Source organism: Heloderma suspectum, chromosome 6, assembly GCF_057233095.1.
Source record: "Heloderma suspectum isolate Gila_16-S chromosome 6, 16-S_ref, whole genome shotgun sequence".
In the NCBI taxonomy this organism is placed as follows: Eukaryota; Metazoa; Chordata; class Lepidosauria; order Squamata; family Helodermatidae; genus Heloderma; species Heloderma suspectum.
Window position 1 is genome coordinate 86617754 of NC_139463.1, and position 23658 is coordinate 86641411.

Consider the following 23658-nt stretch of genomic DNA (forward strand, 5'->3'; position numbering starts at 1 on the left):
GTTAGTCCCCGCCCCCCTCTCCGGTTGGCGAATCAGGAGACTAACCGCAGATCAGCTGATAGGAACGCAGGAAGAAGCTGCCCTCTCGAGCCAGAGTACTGGTCCATCTAGACCAGCTCGGCTTACGCTGACTGGCAGTGGCTCGCCAGGGTTTCAGGCAGGAGTTTTTGCCAGCCCAACCTGGGGCTGCAAGGATGGAATCTGGGGCCTCCTGTGTTCAGAGCGACATCCCATTTCGGGTGGTTTTGTTGTGCGACATAAGGGGTGCAGGGAAGGGGGCGCAGCCATCTGGGGAACCCCCTGGGGAAGGATCGGCAGGGCGTACATGCAGGCATGGGACCACCCGCGTTAGTATTAGAGGAATATCATATCTCACCTTTCCTCCAAGGAGCTCTGTGTGGCTTGCAGGGTTCTCCCCCGCCCACTGTTTGAGCTTCACAACAACCCTGCGAGGTAGGTTCACCTGAGTGATAGTGTCTGGCCCAAGATCAAGTGAGCTTCATGGCCAAGCTAGTATTTGAATCCCCTTCTCCCTGGTCGGTATTTATTTTATGTATTTATAAAATACTGTTATTCCCACTCGTCAGCTTCACACGGGGCCTCCAACATGACTTACAATCACAGGTTTTAAAGAGAGCTCGGTTAAAACGTAACTCACAGCAGTGTGTGTGAGAGCTTAAAATCCAGCAGCCCATATTTACACCATGCTGGCCCTCTAAGAAATGACAGAGGACCCTCCCCAGGGCTTAATCTCCGAGTGAGGGAATTATGACTACTTTGATGCACTTTGTCTTTTGTGCACATGCCTGCAAATGAATGTGAAAGAATATTGAAGTGCCTGCGATGTATGTGTATGAACAGCAGTGCACCTGATGCACTAGTTTTGTCTGTGCAGGGATTAAACAGAAAAGATGCACCACCAGTGTGCTGGACTCTACCAGATGCACACACACAATACAGCCGTTTCTGTTAAGAATGTCTTGCTGGATCTTCTCTGGCATCAGTGCCCTTATCTCAGCAGTGCTACTATCCCATGACCGGTCAGAGAAGGGGTGTTCACATCAAGAACAAGTTCCTTGAACTTGGAAGCATTAGTAACATTACTCCATAGAGAGTAGTGGTGGAATCTGTGGAGAATGTCTTTGGCAGGAGGAGGAGAAATGAGAATGCTCGACCAGGGACTGGGATGCCAGAGGAGCCTGGACCACTCACTTTCCGTTTCACATCAATATCAGTCACTTTTTACCTTAGGTTGCCAGTGGGGCACCTGTAACATAGCTTCAGTTTCATGAGAGCTTCAGTTGCATAGACTCCATGTGCCTATTCCAGCAAACGGATACATCTGGGATTGAGGTCACCACCCTGCCACTGACAGTCATCAGCTCCAAGGTAGTAGTGAACCTGGAGCCAACCACAGCTGAGGATACTGCACCACATGCATATCGCCTAATCAGTGCAGCTGTTCAGGGCATGGTGCTTAATAGCCACAATTGTCCAATATTGCAGAGCTTTGAGTGAACGTGGAAAGCTGTTAACACATGTTAAACCAAGAGGTTTTTTCTTTATTGAATTCAGTTAACAGAGCAAGGAAAAAGGAGGGAGGAGCAAAATGAACTTACTTTAAATCACTGATTCATTTGAAAGTCACTAAAGAAAAAAACGGAGGGAAGGGTGTCCAATAGATAGGGAATCCAATAGATATAGATATAGAGGCAAGTGATTTCTTAAAACCCACCTCTAAGTGTGCAGTCCAGGATTCAGAAATAACTGTAGGCCTCATTTGCTGACAGTTCATCCATCATGAAGCGACTGGTAACCAGGGGGAGGGCAGAATGCTGCTGCTCTCTTCCCTAAACTTCTTTTTTCTGTCCTTGTATTTCCCTCTTCACAATTTCCTCAGAAACCTCTTTTCCTGATCTCTGCCTCCTTTTCTCTCCTCACAGTCTCCTCAGAATGACTCTCTCCTTCCAGAGCCCCTCAGGGTCAACAGGGTTGAACACTGGACTCTCCACCAGTGGGCTACACAATTCTCCTTATGGGAATGAAGCAGGGCACACTTTGGCAGGAGAAGAAAAGGGAGTGAAGCAGAAATTCCAGGTTAAAGGAGCACGGTTACATAGTGCAGCTCAAAGCCCCAAGGCCTGGGGGCTTACACTGCTTCCCAACATTGCGTTGCCAGCCTTCACACATTCAGCTAACTGAGGCCCTGCAAAGAGACAGAAGAGATTAGGCACTATCAGCACCCCCCCACACACATACACACCTCATTTTCGCCCCCGCACAAGCATTTGGGCCTCTTTCAATGCATCATCTCGGGGACAAATCAGGCCTTAGCTTAGACCTGTAGCCAACAGCTATGTCTTTTTGTTTTCATTTTTACTCTAGATTAGGCCTAGGAAGCCTGATCTGTACTTGGACCCTATCTCAAGGATTAGGAGGTGGTGTGCTTTCCCCCTGTGATGGGGCCAATCCCGACTGCACTCTCCATGCCTACTCTAGAGTAAAAATGAAAAAGACATAGCTCTTTGCTACTTAGGGATTGGGAGTACAATTCTTCAAAGTATCACAATTAAGCAGGCACACACAATATACTAGCAGGGCCTTTCATATATGAAACAGCCTTATCACGAGTGAGACAATTGATCTTCTGAATGTGGACACTGAACAATAAAGAGGAGCACATAAAAGCACAAAAAAACCATCCAAACATGGCTGGAGATTACTATGCAGGGGGCCTCCCATCTACGCTCTCTTCCGTGAGCCAAGATACAGCAGGGAACGTCCCAGCCACCTCCAGATTCAAGGTAAGGAGACTGTATCACAGCTTTCCTCAGCCTACGTTCGAAGAAATCTCTAATGTGAACCCTGGAGAGAGACAATGCAATGAATGGAAGCTCCAGGGTTGGGCCAGTATTTCTTTTCTGAATGGATCTGAATTTAATACACCACACAGCCTAAATTTGGGGGAAGGAAGACTGGACTGTGGTCCAAAGAGGGATGAACCCCCGACCCCAAGGTCTATGGCCTTAAGAAGGGATTGGTTGGGCCAGGGAACTTTTATCGGAACCTCAGCCTCTAACCTCCAGCCTCTGCACTCCATCATTCTTTCTCATCCCATCCTCAGGTCCCTTTGACAGTGCCCACATCTTCTTACCTGCACTCGCATGGAGCCAGCTGAGAGCTTTGGCTTCCAGTAGTTCCCATTCATCCTTCTGCTCTGCAGCACGGGAGTGGAGCCACAGGATAGCCAGCACTGTTGCCCATGTGTCTGGCGCCACCTGGCAATAATGATTAGGAGACAAGAGACACATTGAGTCCTGCTCACTCATTGGTCCTGTACAGAATAAGCACTTAACCATTCTTAAAACACAACACTGTGATGGGTGACATTTCAATACCAAACTATGGTTATCCATCAGCCATAGTCCAGGATGTGAAACTGATTTGAAGTGGGCTTGCAAAACATAGTTGTCAGCACTGAAGATTCAACTCTACATTTCCATGAAATCTAAATCCATAGTTCCCATTTTGTATGGAACCTTAAATTAAGAACTTAAAAAGGGCCATCCTGGAGGAGACCAAGGATCTTTCTAGTAGAGCGTTGTATTCACACAGTGGCCAACCAGCTGCCCATGGGAAACCCACTAGTGGGACATGAATGCAATAGTACCTTTCCGTTCATGTTCCCCTGCAAATGGCATACAGGGCATGCTGCGTCTGACAATGGAGGTAGTATGTGGAATCATAACTTGACATAAGGCAGGAGACCTTGAGTAGTACTAGCAATGTTACGTCTGCATGGAACCATTCTGTCAATACCAGCAAGCCTTTAGTTCTTTTGTCCACTCCCCAAGTGTAGTTGTCTACAATGGCCATGTCTAACTAGAAGTACCCATGGAGAGTAATGATCCCTTTCCTCTGCCCAACGCAGATTCTACAGGCTCTGCCATGAACTTACCTGGGGAGGTGTTTTGCTTGAGATTTTAGCCTCCTTCAGGCCTAGGATGTTGGCCAAGCCAGAATCAAGAAGCCAGGAGCCATCAGCATTCTGCAGAGACACCAGGCTCAAGAGAGGTGATTCCTTTTTCTTGGGGGTGGGCTGTTTTCTCCCTGCAATGGGCAAAATGGGAAGAAAAAAACCAACAAATTCAAAGCAGCTAGAATCGAACACCAGAAATACCACTATTTACTTAAAGCTCATCCATCCTGTAACTCAACTTTAGGAGAGACATTTGAATGGGGGGAAAATGCACAAAAGCCCTGCAAACACCAAATGACTGGTGGTGGGAAAAAAGGGGGTGGGGCCAGGGGAAAGGGGTGTGGCCATCTGGGGAGCCTTGGTAGGCTGGATTTGGCCCTTAGGACCTTGGTTCAACACCCCCGGTCAAGAATCCATTTTTCCTTCTGTCTTTTAGCAGCCTGTATAGTTCCATTCCAGAAGGCTGGGCCTGCACACCTGTGTTAAGACACCTGTGCGCATTATGTCGTGCTTTCCCTGGCTTCAAGGCCACAGTAAAACTTTTACTGATCCGGACGAAAAAGTTCAGCTGACGGTTGGTGAAATCCTTCTACCTTCCTAGAGTTAGTTTCCAGCTAGCTCATGATTGGTTAACAGTGATCACCTCAAATTTGCTGAAAGTTTTTGGGTATAAAGTCAGGGGGGTGGGGAGCTGCTCTGGTCTTCCATTTGCTTTCATTTTCCCTGTCCAAGGTTTGCTTTGGAGGGCTTGCTTTCTGAGCTCCTGTTCTATTGAAGACCCATGCCACAGGTACATATAGGCAGGTTTAACCAGTTTTGTTGTTTAGCCCTGGAAGTACTGCTTCCAAATACTGTTCTGTTTCTTTTTTATGTTATCCCCCTTTCTGTAAATAAAATTACCACCTATCATATTGTAATGTGTGTGCTTTATTCCAATTAGCGTTTGTACTAACAATTGTTAGTATTTTCTAAGGTTTCAGGCTTAAGGCTTTGAAAAAGAGGGTGCTGGTTTGGGCCCTTGTTTCATAAGCCTTAGGCGTGCCCCCAAAAGTCTGAGTGTCTCCTGGCTAAGGCTGACTTGTATGCAAGGGGTGGTGGCAGCCTACCTTGCTGGGTTGGTGTTCTGTGCAAGTAACCTTTTGTCCTTGCCTACACTGCTGGGAGTTAGGGTACCACCTTCCTCCCTTCACACCCCTGCCACAGGGAATTTCTACATCAGCTGAAGCTTAAAACGCTTTTCTCTTACTTTCTGTTTGGAGCAAAGACATATACTGATACATCCAGTCTCTGACTGGTACTTGCATTTCTAGTTTGTCAGCCTGGGTTAGACCCTTTCAATCCAAAGCTTGCCATACTCTTCCCAATCATGTAATATGGCTGCAAGCATGGAATCTTTGAGAGACTGAAAAGCTCCATTTTGAAGAGCAAAGTGTCTAGACCTCACTGTCAGTTAACAACCATTACACTTTCAGAGTACACTTTAAAAAAACTTAGGATCTGCTAGCTGTTTGAAATATGGAGGGGGCTGAGTGACATCCTGAATCAAGACTCAGTGGGAAGGGGGGTGGGGAGCCCAAATCCCAGGCTTCTATCTATAGGCCCTATTTTGGGACTCTACCATTTCCTCTCAAGGAAACACCCCATACTAGCCACCTCTCCAGTTCAAAATTGTCCACATCAGAAAAAACTACAGTGCAACCCAAATCAAGCATGAAAATAAATGTCCTGCTGTGAAGGAATTAAGTGATAGAATTAGGGCACAATTGTATGTGGATTGCTGGCAGGCCCCAAACTCAGAGGCTGCCGAGTATCTAATGCAGGGTGAGAGCACAGCCAGGGTGATCTTCACCTCCATGCTCCAGCTTAAGATTTGTGATTTTGCCTGACTACTGGCCATGCCACAGAGGGAGCGGAAGGAAGCTGGGGTGGCTGCCCCAGTCTCCTCCCCTCCCTGCCCCTGGGAATGCCCCCTTATTCCTGTCTCCGTGCTCCATTTTCTGATGGCAGAGAGGCAGCCGGTGCAGTTCTCTCTGTGCCAGCTACGAGGGGGATGGCAGGGAGTGTGGTTTCCTGACTCTGAGTTTGGAGCCCTATCTCCGACCTTGGAGCCAGGAAACAGCACTATCCCATCCTCCCCCCATGGTATCTGGGGGGCATAGGAGCACTCCCTCTGTTATTATTTACACACATACAAACACTAATACATCCAGAGACTGACTCTTCCAATCAGAATACAAAGGGAATCCACAACAGCTGCATTGTGTTCGGTTGGTTGGACTTACCCTTACGGCAAACTGTTACAGCGCATGGCTGCACTGAATACTGTGCATTCAGAACAGAATGGGAGTCTGTGACAGCAGGGTTACTCTTGGCTTATTGGACTTACCCAAAGCAGGTCCACCAAATTTCTTTGCTGGCCCTAGATTCATTGCATGAGGTAGTCCACCATCGCCAAGTAGATGTGGGGAAAACAAAGACAAAGCTCTTGTGATTTGAGTTGTTGGCATCCAAGATTAACAAGTTTCCTTGATCAATATTTATTTATGAAATGTATTACCCACTTTTAATCATAACACAATCCCAAAGCGGGGCACAACCAATAAAACACAATGTAATCCTAGAAGGTCAACCAGAAAACCCCAATGAAGCAGTGAAGGACAGTAACACAGATAAATAACAATTTACGTGATGCAGCAAATGTCATTTTATTTGTATCCTGCTCTTCGTCTCCCGAGCGGGATAGTCTAGGTCCAGGCAACTGATACATGGTCAGCTGTCTCCTTTACAGGAAATGTGAGGTGGGAACATTGGAAAAAAGCTCCAAAAAAATTGGGGCCAACCGACACTAGTATCTTACCACAGAATTTCAACATCTGTATTCTACTTGGATGGCCTACAACACTCTCCACAACCCATTACCTCCAAGCTATTTCTCTCTTAATATACTGTATTTCTCCAAACAATATTTATGACCGTCTTTCGGCAACTGTGGTTACCATGCAGCACTGAGTCATGTGTATTCCAATCTAGCAGCATTATAACTCTTACCAGCAAGAGTGATTTTAAAAGTGCAGAAAGCATCATTTTTGGGTACCACCTTCCACCCAGCTTTCTTCTCTTCCTTCTCCCCACTTCCCTGCTCTTTCCTTGCAGGTGTTTTGCAGGCAGGAAATCAGTGATCTTTTTTGGGGCTATTTTTCACTGCATACCTATAGAGATGCACAGCTGTGACTAACCACACAATATATATTTAACCCTGTGCATGCTGTTTCCAGACTTAAACCCCGAAAGAGCAGCATAACCTCCCACTTCTCCTGCAATTACAGTACAGTACTGTGGCTTCTGGCCAGTACTTGCACTAAAACACGAACAATAACACATACATGACCTAGGGTATAGCTCCCCAGACCTCCATCCTCCACCTGCCACCTTATGACCTGGCAAAGAAGCCCCTTAGTGCGTTAATTGCCTGAACGGCTGCTCACATGAGGACTGGGTAGCTGGTTTGTGCTGTTTTGGCAGAGATATTTGCACTGATGAAGCAACATGTGGGCACCTGTTTATGTGCAGGTTCTGCCAGTGCAGTGTCCATTCCTACACGCACATATCTGGGGTCAGGGCCAGTGCCGTACTCCAGTCCCTCAGTCGTCATTTGAGGACCCGTTCATGCAGATTACACACGAGCGGAACTAGAGATTCCTAGTTCAATCTATCGTGGATTATACAATCCACATTCCATTTCTCTCTCGGGTGACTGCGATTCAGATCACGCCAGTGTATTGCAGATCCAGCAACACCATTTGATTCCTCTTGTCCATTAGTTCTACAACGATCCTCTATGTCCAACAAAGCCCTTTTCATGCATTACCTGATTGTCTGACCACTGGACCCTGAGCCATAGCTGTGAAAACAAGAAGTGATTTCATTTCACTGCAATATTCCCAATTTCTGTGAATATTCTCTTAATTTGTTTAATATCTACTGGCCTGACCTGCTGCAGAAAGTATTTAAAAAATGAAACGATTTTCTGTTAATTTCTGTTTGGAGTGATGATGTATCCAGATAAATCCAGTCTCTGAATGGCACCTTCTGTTTTTGGTTTATCAGACTGGGTTAGACTCTGACAATCATGGCAAAGCTTGCCACACTCTTCCCAGTCCTAGAATATGGCTGCTCATATGGAACCTCTGAGAGACTGAAAAGCTCCATTTTGCAGAGCAAGTGTCTAGACCCCACAGTCAGTTAATAACCATTATGCTTCCAGAGTCTTTATCTGCTACCTGTTCGGAATAATGAAGGAGCTGAGTGACATCCTCTGTCAGGAGGAGGGAGGGGGCAGGGGAGCACAAATCCCAGGTGTCTATATATAGGCCTGTATGCTCCGGCTGTGGGCTGCTAAGGTTTGGAGGTGCCGCGGAAGTGATAAGCCAGATCTAGGTTTACTTAGAAGGAGACTTTATCGAGTACTTACAGCACACAGGCATACCCAATGGTTGGATCAGACAGCTTCTCTGAACCCAGAGCCATGGGGTAAAATGGGTTTTATACCATACATGTTAGCAGTGAGGCAGCATGACAGAAGCAAGTGTTAGTGTTCATTTGACCACTTTCCCATCATAGAATAACAGTGCTTGGTGAGGAGGAAAGCAGTCAGAACTTTCCCAGCACAGACACCTGTAGCTTAGCACAAACACAGCTCCACTTCTCAGGTGCATCCTAGACCCTGGTAAGATAAACGGTTCAGAGCTTGTTAGCATGGAACACGCTGATGCGGCGATGTAGACCTCTGACTCATCTTACCAGCCAAAAGGCCCACTAGCTAGAGAATTGCACTAATAATGAACCAAAGCAGAAAGCATTATGGATCTCTAGGCCTCTCTAAAACTACTGGTGACTTGGTTACAGGCCTGGGGCTGTTACAAGGCCCTATATTGGGACTCTAGCATTTCCCTTCAAGGAAACATCCTGTGCCAGCTACCTCTCCAGTTCAAAAATGCCAGCATCATAAGAAATTACAGTGCAACCCAAATCAAGGATGCAAATAAATGTCCTGTTGTGAGGCATTTGGTGACAGCTAGAGCCAGATTTTTCCATTCAGAATACAAAGGGAGTCTGTGATGGCTGCACTGCTTTTGACTGACTGGACTTGCTGTAGTGAGTTGGTTAGTGAGCAAAAAAGTGGACTTCACAGAGTTCCTATTTGTTTGTGGTAGACCTCTGTAATTTGGCTTAACCAGCAGCTTCATGATTAAGTAAGCAGGCCCTTTACTTCAGGCCTTAGTTGGTTCCAAGCAAGTACAGCTCCATATGTCAACAACTGTACATTGCTAAGCCTTTGCCCAATTATCTGATGAAGTGAGAGAGATATGGGTGTTGTGCCCTGGTTCTCACCCAGAAGAGCTGGGAGACTTCCCCCTCCCAGGAGCTGGAATATTGAGGCCCTGGTGTCAGAGGAAGGGTGACTGATTTCCCAGCCTGCAATGTCTTGAGCACCTTTGGCGGGGAGAAGCCACCCTTCTCCAGAATGTGTATGTGCTGCCTGTTAACTCCTGATAGGGGGGAGAGGCGTTGCCTGTCACCTCATGAGCCAGAGGGGGGCATCTAGCAGAAAAGTTTATAAGAACCAATCCACAGGCTTTGCGCTTTGGTCTCGATCCAAGGGGGAAAGCGTGCTACCAGCCTGGACAAATCTGTGCCCTAGCAACAGCTTCTCCATCTATCTTGGGGGTCCAGATAGACACTTCAGTTGGGACAGCTTCATCGGCTGATGACAGGTGCGGGCTTCCTTTGCATATTTATTCTGCATCTGTTTTCTATCAAGAAACTGTAATCCTTTTGCACACGTGGCTTCGTTTCAGCTTGGTAAACAAAAGAATCTACTCTGACTGGGACCTGACAGAATCAGAACCCCAAATATATACACTTACCTCGACAGGGACCACCAAAACCACCGAGTGCCCCAGATGTATGTACAGCAGTGTGTCCAATTCTTACTTGCATTGGAGAACTTGCATATCCTATTCCACCACCTCCATCTGGGGAAAACAAAGACGAAGCTCTTGTGATTTGAGTTATCACTCAATAATAAATAAAGGATACTTTTTCATCTTATTTATGAAATCTGAAATATGAAAAATGGTGGCACAAAAGGAGCTCCGGAGTAGATTCCACCTAAGACTTCCCAGGAAAGGCCTGCAGCCTGGCTTCCTGCTTCTATGGTGACCTAGGACTACGGCTTCCAAAACCACAAAAAGGAAGAGATGTGCAACGGATCATCACATCCTTTGGAAAGGCCTTCACAACTGCCTCCTTCAGGGTGATTAGGACTGTCCTCTCTCTCAAGACGTCATTAACCCCTTTCTGGAGTCAGCCAATCACTCCTCCCTCATCAAGATACTAAAAGCCAAGATGAGATCAAGGGCACAAGTAACAGGAAGCCCCTTTTCTAGTGTCCCGAGGTTACAGCAACCGAAACTCAGACAAGCAAGTGCAAAAAGAAGATAGTACTAAAGCAGGAATAGGGGGATGTGTGGCCCCCAGTTGTTGCTGAACTACAATTCCCATCATCCCTAACTACTGCCCATGCTAGTGAGCATGGAAGGGGGTTGGACATCTGGACTGCTGTAGGTGGCCATCCCCCTGAACAAAAGGGACAACCCACATTTGAATAACAGTGAACCTGGAGTCCAATGGGGTGGATGCAAAATGCTGAGCAACTAAATCTCAGTGGGCTGCTGAGGGCCCCAAATGATCTTCCTGAGACCCCAACAGACTCCTTATCACCTGGAAAAGTTCTGCTAGATGGCGCAGATAAAATGGCCTTCAACGGCTCCTCAGTGACCTGGGCCACACCCACAGGCATTTCCCCCAACTCACATGCAAGTGGGACATCCCTGCGGGTGAGGGGTCCTTTCACCGGCTTGCCCAGCTCCGTGTTCACCCCCACGTAGGCCGTCTGCGAACACACCACCCCAGAGCTCAGGCTCGTCTCCAGCGCCAGGTGCTGCTTCTCCTCTTTCTTCTCCCTGGCCTCCTCCAGCTCCTGCAACAGGGCCTGAGCCGCCAGCCGGTGAACGGGGAGCCTGAATTGAGAGAGAAGCAGGTGTGAGAAATGTGGAGACTGTTCAGCACAGCTGACCTATGGAGAGTCCAGAGCCTTGCCCAGGAGCGCTAACACCCAGCCACTGAAAGTCAGGAGCCCTTTGCTACTTGCTATTGCTCACATTTCGCCTGCATTGCTGTGGAAAAGTAAGCCACTTAGTCATGGCGGGACAATGTGAATAATGGCCTTAAGCGTCAGCATCTGGCTAATACACTGTGTGTGTGTGTGTGCGCGCGCGCGTGCGTGTGCTGGGACTCCAAGAAACCATCTGGATTTACTCATGTGTTGCCATATGTCTTGCGTGCCGTCTCAAACCCATACTTAATATGGACTGCCTAGTTCTTTGAATATTGCCTGCTAGACAAGAACAGCTTGAGAACAAGAAAGTGGTCCAATTCAGCATATGGGCTTCACGGCTGAGCAGAGATTTTAATTCGGAGTCCATGGTCCAAGGAAAAACCCTACAATTCAACACACTGGCCATGTTAGCATGAAATGATAAGAATCCTGGCTTACTGTGAATGAGTTTTGTGCTGGGGCATGCAGCCCATTCACTCCTGCTCTGCTCCTCACATCAAGTGCGACTACTGAACAAAAGCAGGATGGGTTTCTTTATTGTGTCACCTAAACCAGGGATCCTGGTTTGTCACTCCCTTTACAAGCCAGGATCACCCACCAGGATTTGTTCATCGTTTTCAAATCCTGGCTTGTTTGGGAGCAATAAACCAGGAAAAGAAACTGTTCCTGACTTTCTTAGCAGTTGTGCTAGCAGAGAGGAGCAATGCAGGAAGGAGCGGGCTGTGTGCACCAGCAGATATCTCAGCCATGATAAATCAGGATTCTCCAGACTGTGTGAACACAGCCTCCAGAGAACCAGGTCCTCCGGTTAAAAAAAAAAAATTTAAAAGGGACTCTGCTCTTATGCTCCTAGTGGAACTAGACAGACTTGGGTCTAGCTGCCATTTTAGCTTCCCACATTAGCCGTGAAAAATGTCATCCTGCAGCATTGTGGGACATTAAAATGCCCTCTCCCCATAGCACTACTGCTGTCCACCATAATGGCCAGTGAATCCAAGAGGGGTCATCAACAGAGGAGGGGGCCCAACAAAGGACACATTTCCCAGAGCTTCTTCAAACCTACTGTAGATAGTGCAGTTCTGCCCATTTCCCAACCATTTCCACATTTAACAGGACCAACATGGCTATATTTCTAGCCAAGATGCTGGGCATGGAGCTAAGGCTGGTAGATCCAGAGGGTGAGTGAGGGCCACTAGATTTTCCACTGTCCTGCAGAATATGATAGGATGAGATATCCCCAGTTCTGTTTGTAATTAAGTAAATCTTATAAGATCTTATCCCATCATCTTTCCTAATGGCAGGAGGGCAAATAGAACAGAACTACCTGTCCCTCCCTTCAGCATGGAGTGGGAACTTCATTGTCTCCGTGTACGTCTGGTCTTGGAAGACATACTGAAGAACAGCAGTCCCTTCTGTGGAGCCTGAAGACTGCAAGAGAACAGAACGTGTCAGAGGAGGGGGAGGGAAGTAGCCACTGGAGGAGAAGTGCATTCTGGGATGATAATGCCCCCTGAGGGTGACAGAACCCCCTTAGCAAAGGCTGAGGCAGGATCGGGTATGTCAGGTGGGAGGCGAGGATTCGTAACTGGTTAGGCCATGGGGGGGGTGTTACTCGCCTGATGCTGCCCACGGATCTGGGCATAGATGAGGCAGCGCTGCCCCTCAAAGATGACCTGCGGGCCTGACCCCACAAGCACGGCCTCGAGACCGGAGGGCAAGTCCCAGCGGAGAGAGATCCTCGTCACTGCTGGCTGCAGGGCCTTCTTCAAAGACTGCAGTGCCTGTGAGAAGATGACAATCTTATAATGGGGGGAGGAGGGAACCTGGGCTCCAATGCAAAATAAAAAAGTCAACCATCACTCAAAAATTAAAAAAACCCAAGTCTCTAGTTCTTATGGGTGTTTGATTAAAACTGTGTGGGTAGTGCCTTGAAGGAAACCAGAAGGGGGGATGAATAAGCTGTCCTCTGTTTTTTCCCATCATTTGTACATGTCTGGAACGCCCCTTGAGCAGAGGCTGAGCTCTGGGAACCACTCTAGCATGTAGGGAATGGGAGTATCCTCTTTTCAACACAAACATGCAAGTATGCTGCTTTCCAGCAGATCTGTTAAAATGTCCCACCTCCTCCAAAGATAATCTCCATGTAAATCCATTGGCCATCACTAAGTTTACCGGTGGAATAAAAGAGGAACTGTTACTCTGGATTTTCTGTAAGAGCACAGAAGCTGGACCTTGAAGCAGTGGAGGCTGGTGGCTCTGATTTCAGTGGGGCTGTGCATACTCTCCGGGTTCCAGTCAGAACCAGCCAGGTCTCTAAAGGAACTATCGAAGGTGCAGAACCCTATCCCCAAAATAGGTTCAGTGTCATGAATAGTTCCTTTAGAGTTGCGACTGAAACCCAGAATGGAATCACAGCCCCACTGAAATCGGAGCCTTCAGGGCTTGGCCTCTGTGCTCCAAGGGAAAATCACGAGGGATTTGTTCAGGTTTCGGGCATGATCTTCAGATTAAGCCTCTGTGTTTTTTTGGTGAGGAGTGCATTTTGAGAGGTGGAAAGGAATCTAGCGAGTTACCTACAGCTCAGGTGAAACTGGTGGAGTCGAGGAGGACAGGGGAGGAAGGCAGAGCTTCCAAGACCTCACCTTGGCCTGCACGCGCTCCTTGCCCGTGATGAATTCCGCGCTGCCACCGGCTGCCCGAGCGATTCCTTTGACGAGGGCCGTGGAGGCCCCCTCGCCAATGCCAAAGGAGAAGCACCTGTTGGGGGTTGAGGGGAAGAAGAGACTGGGTCTCAGAATGGGACAGAAACCAGGGTGTGGGGACCTGAGAAGGGCAGAACTCCCATTGTCTTTCCTTACCTATGGGAGTTATTGTGATGTTGAACTTTGGCAATGACCTCCTTTGTATTAGATACCTCACCATCAGTGAACACAAACAACTGGGGAGAGAGAGGGGGAGAGATCAAAGCTATCCTAGACATGAGGTGACTCAAGAGCAGATAGAAACTGGAGAACAGGCACGGGGCAGTTTTATTCAACCTTCCTAGGTCCAGTTCAGTCTGAGAATAGGACAGTAACCTTGAAGTGGTTTTTAACATGCGGTAGCCCTCACAGATATTTCAAGAATCTACCACCAGAGCCACTCACAAAAAATCCACTGTGTCAACATGGCATTCAGTCTCCAGCTCTGGGTACAAGCATGCTCTCCCCCCGCATCCCCACTTGGAGGCCTACAGTGAAGTTTCTACCAACCTCAGAGACTGGAGTGACGTCAGGCCATTCAGCTACTCATCTCTGCTTGCTGCTATTAGGGTGGCAATGGCCTAGGATTTGGGGTGGTGAGATCAAACCTAGTATCTTCGATGTGGTTACATACGTTCCACCCTCTTCCCATGTGCCTAACACCCCGGCCACTTGCATTCATTGCCATTCTGCAGGCCCTTTTATTTTTACATAAGAGTTGATCCCCCCTATGGAAGGGAACTGGCTGCCAACAAAGCTCTCCGTACCTGGCGAGGATGTCCTTCCCGGCATGGCTGGCTGTAAATGGCTTTCAGTGGGCGAAGAATCTCTGTGCCCCCCAAATCAGCCTTCAGATTCTTCACACGCTGGAGGGAATCCGACATGGTCAGCTGGGTGTATTCCACACTCTGCCTGCAGAGGGAGCCAGAGTCAAGGAGGCATAGGATATTTTAACCAAGCTATTTTTCAACATCCTCACACCCATAGGGACCAGCCCCTTACTCCCCATTACAAATGCCAATCAATACCCTATAATTCAGATTCAATGGAATTTGGCCCTGGAATTGTCACCCCTGGTTTAGATGCTCCAGAAGAACATCCAATTCTTCCCATGATTAATCTGTGCCCATTTTTATTCTAGCTAAGAACACAGGGAAACAATATAGACAGAGATAACTGTCTGACTGTGTCTACTCACGGGTAAAAGGAGTCATGGCCAGATCCAAAGCCATAGATGTTGAAGTAACATCCCAGAGGGAGACTCTTCAGCAGGAGGATCAGGGTCTCCTGAGAGGGGGAGAGAAAAAGGCTGGAGTCGCCCTGGCCATCCCAACTCACCCTTTCAGGCCTCTTTCAACATCACAGGGCTCTTCTCCTCCCAAGCATTCATCCACCTCCAGTCTTTCACAGTGCTCTTCTTTTGCCAGTGTATTGTAGCAGCTGAAGTGTAGGACTTGAGTTCAAACCCTACTCCACCCATGAGCCTCACTTTGTGACCTTGGTCCGGTCATGATCCCCAAGCCCAATCTGCTCACAGCGTTGTTGTGAGGATCAAATGGGCGAGCAGGAAGGAGCCACATACACATCTTGGAGGAAGGGCATGATAAAAATGCCATGGAAGCAGTACAATTCTTTATCTCCCCTCCTGTATAACCAGCCTATACCTAGCAGCCCACAAAAACCCCATGCAGTCTTCCATCCACAGGGCACCTTGGCACTCTCAATGCGTGATGGTGAATCAGGACTGTGGTCAGTGTTGCTATCCATGCTGCCAGAGCGATCCAGCAGGAAGAGGAATTCCCCAGTGGCATTCTGGCCTGGCTTTGCGGCTGGGACGCTGGGGTACAGGGTGAGCAGAAGGGCCGGGTCCCCCATCAGCGACCCTGTGGATGGCAGGAGGGAAGGAGACCCAATCGGCATTTTCACCTAAGGTGGTGCCCCTTCACCTCCCAGCAACCCTTGCATTTCAGCCCCCACCCGCCTCGCTCCATCACCTCAGGCTTTGCTCACCTGAGGCAGCTCCAGGCTTCCCAGCCTCTAGGAGGGCGCTGGGCTTGTGAACGTCCTCATAATAGATCAGCAGCTCCACATCTTGGTCAAACTGGTGCCCTTCAGCCAAGGAGACCTTGGGGATGGCAAGGAGAAGCAGAAAAGCAAAAACAAAACCCCTGACATACTGGACAAGGTTTCAGTCCCACAAAGAACCACGCTCACATCTCTCTTGAAGTGTATTTTGCAGATGATTAATTACCACAGTGCGTGTCGTGAGAGAACCTCAAGGCTCTGATTAATAGATTGCTGAAATCGTGAAAGACTCGTGTGAGTCAAAATGCTTGACAACCTGCTGATCTGCCATTTGGGTGAGTCCTGGACTAAAAAGATCACTTCTTGCCATTGCAAATAGCTTAGAGAAGCGGGGAGGCTATGAGCCAAAATCCATCCCCACCATACAAAATGGGTATGTGGTAAAAAGAAAATCAGCAATGATTTAAACAACATCCCGTTGAGTGTGGCTCATAGCTCCAACCACCAACACTACTGATTAGGGGTGGGATGGATATGGACTTCCCAGCAGAGAACTGAAGGAAAAGAAGATACACCCCTTTTCACAAGCTCCCACCAACCCCAAATCTTGAGTTCATCCATAGTCCTACCTGAGCAGTGGTATGGTCCTCCGCCACGTAGTGCAGGGGCTCAAGGCTGCATTTTGACTCCACACGGCTGATCCCATAGGGAGACTCAAGCTTGGTGCTGAGGGCCAATGTGTAGGGAAGCGTCCCCTTGGGCACTCGTGGAATGCTCTCGGTCACGGTGTCCGCCTCTGACCCTGTGGAGAGAGGCACATGCAAGGCCCCAGCTAAAGAACAAAGTGGGCAATCTCTCAGGGGTATGAGAAGCACATCACCAGCATTCATGCTGATGCTGCATGACACATGGCTATGTACACTACATGATGCGCAGTTCTATCATCAGACGGAGGGGCTATCCAAAGTAGAGGCACCTTGATGGGAGTGGTGATAAAAATGATCTTAGACATATGCAGCAGAACAAAAGTTTAGGGGTGAGTAGTCGGGGTCTGGAGGTAGCAAATCACCTTTCTGAGAGGCTTTTATTGGGGCCTGAACCCTGGGTTTGGGAGGAGGGCCCTTACCCTGCGGCACGTAGCGGGGGTTCAGGACTGCGGGCAGGACAAAGCGGACGGCCCCGTCAGGCTCCGGAGACAGTGCCTGAATGTAGCGCAGCGTCAGCGTGGCCTCCCCGTCGGGGGGAAGGTTACCCAGAGTGCAGGTGAAAATGTCACTGGTGTTGTCTTCTATTCCGAGCAGGAAAGCCTGGTGGCCTTCGCTCAGGGCATCCTGGTACTCCTGCTCTGCCTGCAGTCGGGGGGTGGGGAAGAGGGAGTGTCAGATGGGGGGAAATCAAGGACACAGACAGGTGTCGTCCCAAGCAAAGGGCCACCTGGGCCTTTTTAATTTGCTTGTGCAAGTTGATTACAAGCACTGCAGTTTCTAAGATTTGGGTACAGAGAGAATAAGGATAGGTAAAAATGGAAGATATCGGTGCACGCATGCCATTCAGTCAAATTAAGCACTTCCATGCTATGTGAAAAGTCTCACTAGACATGACAAGGGAGATTGTGTTTCCAGGATGCCCTGCAGGTTTTTTCTACTTCTGGAAGAGATCAAAGCAGCCTTGGGCATCTAATGGGATTTACCCATCTTCCTGCGGCCCTCCCCAGAATTGAAACCACACTGCCATGGGGGGAAAACTCACAACAAGTAAGTTTCTTGGGATAAGATTTTTATGTGGAGATACAGTCATGTTCAAGAAACCCTGTGGTGCCCCTCAAAAACTAAGCCACGCCCTGTCGCCAAAGACTTTTTCCCTTCCCAGGACTCCCACAGTACCTGCTTCTTCTCTCGGATCTGGGCCTCAATGCGGGTCCCGCCAATCAGGCCTTCGAAGGCATACACCGCAGCCTCGTCGTCCAGAGGGAAGACAAAGACTGCCTCCACTGGGTTCTTTTCCTCATTCTGGTACCGAAGTTCAGATACCACATCAGCTACAAAGCCTCGGACCACCACATCCACAGAGATGCTTCGCAAGGGCACTGGGGCAAAGAAGCAGTTAAACGGAATGGTCAGCTGAGGGCCCGGCCCGGCCCAGAGCAGGAAGGCCTGATCCCAGAGTTCAGCGCTCAGCAGCACAGTGGGGAAACCCACCCTTGGCCCCTGGGCTCCTAAGTCCACTCCTAGGCCACCCAGTTGGTTTAGGACATGCAAAGCCACACAATTACATACTGTGAAGAAATAAGCTCTACAGTAGCCATTTTAAACAGCATACATCAGCCCTGTTTGCACATGATGGTGGCAAATCGTGGCGTGCTTTGACGTATACCCAGTGTGTTCCACCACCATTTTGAAAATACAATTTCAGATCAGAGGCCGCTCCATAACATTCAAAACCTAGATGCTATGGTTTAATAGTGAATTAAACAACCCAATGTTACCCTAACAACTAATTGTGGGTTAACTCTGGTTTGTTTAACTGATGATTAGCACTGATTCTGGGTTCAAACATCATGGACCAACCTCGGATTGCCCTGAGTGGAGGTTGCATATTGAAAGAGACAGTGGGAGCTGACTTGGCAAATCATGGGTTAATGAACCCACAATTTGCCGCCGTTACATGTGAAGCACATTTGCCGTTTTGCACACATACAACTGAGTAACCATAGGCAGGTCATTTACCTGGTTTCTTAGACTGAGTGAGAAGGCCACAGGTAGTCATGGCTGAAGATGACGCTGGAGAAGAAGCAGTTGCCTAGTGGACAAGCAGCACGTAATGACTTCCCCTACATTGAAAAATCAGTGCAAATACTATATTAGGCAAGCTTGGCAGGTTCAGAGTTGTAATGAGTGTTTCCTGGTGATTGTTCCTAGAGAGTGTGTGAGAGAATACATACGTATCATTGAAAAATATATGTCTCGGTGTGAAATGGAACTAATAAGTAGCGACAGTGAGTCAGTGACAGTGAAATGGAATGTGCCCCAACAACCATAGTGGAAGAGAGACGAACTCTGTTCAAATAGATGAACGGTTCTCAGCATTTCATGCACAGTTGTTTGTGTTGCTGAAAATAATTAGTGTAGCCCTTCCCAACCTCAGATGTGTTGGACTACAACTCTCAGCACCCCCAGCCAGTGATAGTGATTAAAGGATGCTAGGAGTTGTAGTCCAACATAACTTGGGGGCACCAGATTGGGGAAGGATGAATTCGTGTATCAGCCGTTTTCAGTACCTTTTGTTATTTTCTTGCATTTAAACTAAGCAAAGCACATGCTATTGTCTAAATCTTTATAACTATTCCATAAAAATATCTACATAACGTTAACATAATTGCATTACGTGTGCTGTAATTTCTCCCCTCAAATATTTCAGGTCAAATACTTGTGGTGTACTGGGACATACAGTTAACATGGGGTACTTTTTTAAAGCTTTGTTTATTTGACTTGTATTTATTTATTACATTTCCACAGTGCCCAACAGGCAAAGCTCTTGGGTGATTCACAACATGCTAAATTAGTAAACATGCTAAATAAGATACCTCTCTAGTGATTTTCTGATGCAAACTGAGTTTTTTTGAGTGCAGATGACTCTATGCAAATAACTTTATTTGCACTGGAAAATTTTCCAGAAAAAACATCAGTATGCAGCACACGTGCATTCACACACACAATATACTCAGACTCATCTTCGCCACCCCATACATATATACGGACACTCTTGCTCACACACAGGGCTTTCCTTGCAAGCACTAGCAAAGGAAACAGTTCCCCTACCTCAGATCTCTCCCGAAAGAACGGAGAGCAAAGTCCCAGGCTTTCCCTAGCTAGCTCTAATGCTAACAAGGGATACTTTGGACAGGCTCACCATGTCTCCATGGGCCATGCTGGAAAAGGCCAAGGGCTGGGATATAAGGGACTAGACATCAAGTCAGACCATTCGTCCATCGAGCTCCGTATTTTCTACTCTGAGTCGCAGTGGCTCTGCAGGGTTTCCGACTGGGGTCTTTCCCAGCCCTACCCAGAACTAGAAGGCTTTGAACCCAGGGCCTTCTGCATGCGTCACATGTGCTCTGCGATGGAGTATGGCCCATCCCTATGCAGGAACAGGAGAATGTTGAAATCCGATTGTTTTTTCTTTCAGAAAAAAAGTTGCACATATACCCCTTGCCTCATGTTTTTCCTGGGAATTGTGAAGAAAAAGCCTTTGTTTTGCACTGAAAAAGTCTGAAAAGCTCCAGTGTGCTAAGCAGCCCAGCAGCATGTTTGGGTTGTGACCCGAGAGAGGGTCTTTTTGGTGGCTGCTCCCAGGCTCTGGAACTCCCCCGCAAGGCAGTCTATGTTTGCTCTGTCTCTGGTGCCCTTGGGCTGGCAGGCAAACACCCCTTTACTGAAGAAGGCCTTTAGCCTGTAAGTCAGACTGTGGGGCTGAGTAGTTTGTAATATTGTTTTCTAAAATTGTTGTGCTTGTATTCTGTTTTAATCCATTTGAATAGTTTTTTTTAAGCCACCTTGACTGCCACTGTTTGGTAGAAAGGCGGGGTTCAAATAAAATAAATAAATAATTCGATGAGCGCATGGAGGCGCTGGCATCCCAGTCCAACGCACAAACACCACACCAGCTGTGTCTCCCTCAGGATGCCTGACGTGGGCTGGGCTTCCTAGGAACAAGTTGAGTCACCTTCGCTGGGAGGGAGTGGCGGAGGGGATCTCCCTTTGGCCAACCCAAAGGAAAGAACCTGCTGCCAAGCGGTAGTGCTCCGGGTCACTCTCTTCTCCCCTCCGGCAACAGGGTGCAGGAATCCAGCCCCGGTTCTGCTGGCGGAAACATTTCTGAACGCTCCAGAGGCTGGGGAAGCGGCATCTGCGAAGCCCCCGCCAAGGCCCGGCCACCCGGTGTTCCCCAGATGCTCTGGACGACAACTCGCACAGTGCCGTAGTGCTGGCTGCGCGCTGGTGTCCACAAGATCTCGGGGCCCCCAGCTTGCCTCCCCCGAGACCCAGAACGTATTTCCACAGCAGCACCCAGCAGAGAGCCAGGCCCCCCGCACCCGGGAGGGCGCCCCACGTTGCGGTCCCGCAGCCCCCGTCGGAATCCCCTCCTCCGCCCCGCTGCGGAAATAGGGGCGCGCGGGGGGGGGGAGGCCGAGGACCCTGCTGCAGCCGGGACGCGCAGGGGGCGGCAGGGGGCGCCTAGCGAGGCAAAGGGGCCACCGCCGGCGAGCCCGAACGGGGGAGTCGGAGCGGGGAACTGCGGGCTCAGGCGGCTTCGCCCGGGAGGGAGGCGGCGGCGGCGGCGCTGAGAGGGCGGCCCGCGAGAGCGGGGGGGGGGCGCAGGGGCCGGCTCCGCTCTCAGAGCTCCGGGGCGCCTCGTGCGCGGAAGGTCCACGGAGCGGGCGGGCCGGAGCCCTGCCTCGGCCAGAAACAGACGCTTGCGCGGCTGGGGCCCTGGGCCGGGGAGCCGCGCAGCGAGGGCGCGCGCCCGGGGCTCCCCCGCGTACCTCGCGGCGCCGGGTGCCTCGCCGCCGCGTCCCCGATCCTCTCCCGCAACGGCGCAACGGAACCGAAAGTAAAACTTCTTTTCAAAGGAGCATCCGAAGCGATCCCCGTTATCCGCGCCTCCAGCCAGGGAGCGTCAACAGGGTCCTTCCTTCGCGGACGCGAGTTCTCGCCCTGCTGCAGCCCTCCCCGGTCCCGGGACTCGGGTGGCAAAAAATAAGAGCTGCGCTTGTGTTAGTCCCCGCCCCCCTCTCCGGTTGGCGAATCAGGAGACTAACCGCAGATCAGCTGATAGGAACGCAGGAAGAAGCTGCCCTCTCGAGCCAGAGTACTGGTCCATCTAGACCAGCTCGGCTTACGCTGACTGGCAGTGGCTCGCCAGGGTTTCAGGCAGGAGTTTTTGCCAGCCCAACCTGGGGCTGCAAGGATGGAATCTGGGGCCTCCTGTGTTCAGAGCGACATCCCATTTCGGGTGGTTTTGTTGTGCGACATAAGGGGTGCAGGGAAGGGGGCGCAGCCATCTGGGGAACCCCCTGGGGAAGGATCGGCAGGGCGTACATGCAGGCATGGGACCACCCGCGTTAGTATTAGAGGAATATCATATCTCACCTTTCCTCCAAGGAGCTCTGTGTGGCTTGCAGGGTTCTCCCCCGCCCACTGTTTGAGCTTCACAACAACCCTGCGAGGTAGGTTCACCTGAGTGATAGTGTCTGGCCCAAGATCAAGTGAGCTTCATGGCCAAGCTAGTATTTGAATCCCCTTCTCCCTGGTCGGTATTTATTTTATGTATTTATAAAATACTGTTATTCCCACTCGTCAGCTTCACACGGGGCCTCCAACATGACTTACAATCACAGGTTTTAAAGAGAGTTCAGTTAAAACATAACTCACAGCAGTGTGTGTGAGCTTAAAATCCAGCAGCCCATATTTTACACCACGCTGGCCCTCTAAGAAATGACAGAGGACCCTCCCCAGGGCTTAATCTCTGAGTGAGGGAATTATGACTACTTTGATGCACTTTGTCATTTGTGCACATGCCTGCAAATGAATGTGAAAGAATATTGAAGTGCCTGCGATGTATGTGTATGAACAGCAGTGCACCTGATGCACTAGTTTTGTCTGTGCAGGGATTAAACAGAAAAGATGCACCACCAGTGTGCTGGACTCTACCAGACGCACACACACAATACAGCCGTTTCTGTTAAGAATGTCTTGCTGGATCTTTTCTGGCATCAGTGCCCTTATCTCAGCAGTGCTGCTATCCCATGACTGGTCAGAGAAGGGGTGTTCACATCAAGAACAAGTTCCTTGAACTTGGAAGCATTAGTAACATTACTCCATAGAGAGTAGTGGTGGAGTCTGTGGAGAATGTCTTTGGCAGGAGGAGGAGAAATGAGAATGCTCGACCAGGGACTGGGATGCCAGAGGAGCCTGGACCACTCACTTTCCGTTTCACATCAATATCAGTCACTTTTTACCTTAGGTTGCCAGTGGGGCACCTGTAACATAGCTTCAGTTTCATGAGAGCTTCAGTTGCATAGACTCCATGTGCCTATTCCAGCAAACGGATACATCTGGGATTGAGGTCACCACCCTGCCACTGACAGTCATCAGCTCCAAGGTAGTAGTGAACCTGGAGCCAACCACAGCTGAGGATACTGCACTACATGCATATTGCCTAATCAGTGCAGCTGTTCAGGGCATGGTGCTTAATAGCCACAATTGTCCAATATTGCAGAGCTTATTGGAGCCTGGAGACTGCAAGAGAACAGAAAGTGTTAGAGGAGGGAAAGGCAAGTAGCCATTGGAGGAGAAGTGCAGTCTGGGATTAGGGTGATAGAAGCCCCTTAGCAAAGGCTACCCCTTCATGGATCACTGCCTTGTTGTGGCGAAGGGGCTTGCATAACTCAGTGAAGCCATAAGCTATGCCGTGCAGGGCCACCCAAGACGGGCAGGTCATGGCGGAGAGTTCTGACAAAATGTGGTCCACTGGAGAAGGAAATGGCAACCCACTCCAGTATTCTTGCCAAGAAAACCCCATGGAACGTATCACAAGGCTAAAAGATATGACGCTGGAAGATGAGCCCCTCAGGTCGGAAGGTGTCCAATATGCTACTGGGGAAGAGGAGAGGGTATTTCCAAGTAGCGCCAGAAAGAGTGAAGCGGCTGGGCCAAAGCCGAAAGGACACTCAG

General features: G+C 49.2%; 1 protein-coding gene across 8 annotated transcripts; it reads right to left on the reverse strand.

Moving 5' to 3' along the window:
* Window positions 1–5: 5 nt before the first annotated feature.
* LOC146341706 (von Willebrand factor A domain-containing protein 5A-like) lies at window positions 6–21662 on the reverse strand. Of its 8 annotated transcripts, none has more exons than XR_014783872.1 (22): window positions 21468–21662; window positions 19835–20781; window positions 18652–18755; window positions 17809–18011; window positions 17052–17274; window positions 16555–16727; window positions 15911–16025; window positions 15611–15783; window positions 15099–15187; window positions 14668–14812; window positions 14018–14097; window positions 13802–13916; window positions 12776–12940; window positions 12484–12587; window positions 10856–11061; window positions 9907–10014; window positions 7848–7880; window positions 6366–6398; window positions 3959–4110; window positions 3155–3278; window positions 2724–2865; window positions 6–2206 (listed from the first exon to the last, which is right to left on the reverse strand). XR_014783872.1 is itself a non-coding variant. In XM_084805197.1 (22 exons), the coding sequence occupies exons 4-22, from the start codon at window positions 18689–18691 to the stop codon at window positions 2127–2129; spliced, it is 2361 nt and encodes a 786-aa protein (XP_084661323.1). In that variant the 5' UTR covers window positions 18692–18755; window positions 19835–20062; window positions 20648–20781; window positions 21468–21662; the 3' UTR covers window positions 6–2126. The 8 variants fall into 8 exon arrangements, 6 of the variants coding, with proteins under 6 accessions (XP_084661323.1, XP_084661322.1, XP_084661324.1 ...); XM_084805197.1 differs by lacking the exon at window positions 2724–2865 and having other exon boundaries at window positions 19835–20062; window positions 20648–20781; XM_084805196.1 differs by lacking the exon at window positions 2724–2865 and having other exon boundaries at window positions 19835–20062.
* Between the last annotated feature and the right edge of the window lie 1996 nt (window positions 21663–23658).

Bases quoted from the DNA above. Each gene is read 5' to 3' on its own strand.
- LOC146341706 (XM_084805194.1), bottom strand. From the start codon at position 18,691: ATGACTACCTGTGGCCTTCTCACTCAGTCTAAGAAACCAG. The intron at 17,275-17,808 runs GTACTGTGGGAG...CCCCGACTGCAG, and splicing joins AGATCCGAGAGAAGAAGCAG to GCAGAGCAGGAGTACCAGGA. The intron at 14,098-14,667 runs GTACGGAGAGCT...CTCTCTCCCCAG, and splicing joins GGGAAGGACATCCTCGCCAG to TTGTTTGTGTTCACTGATGG.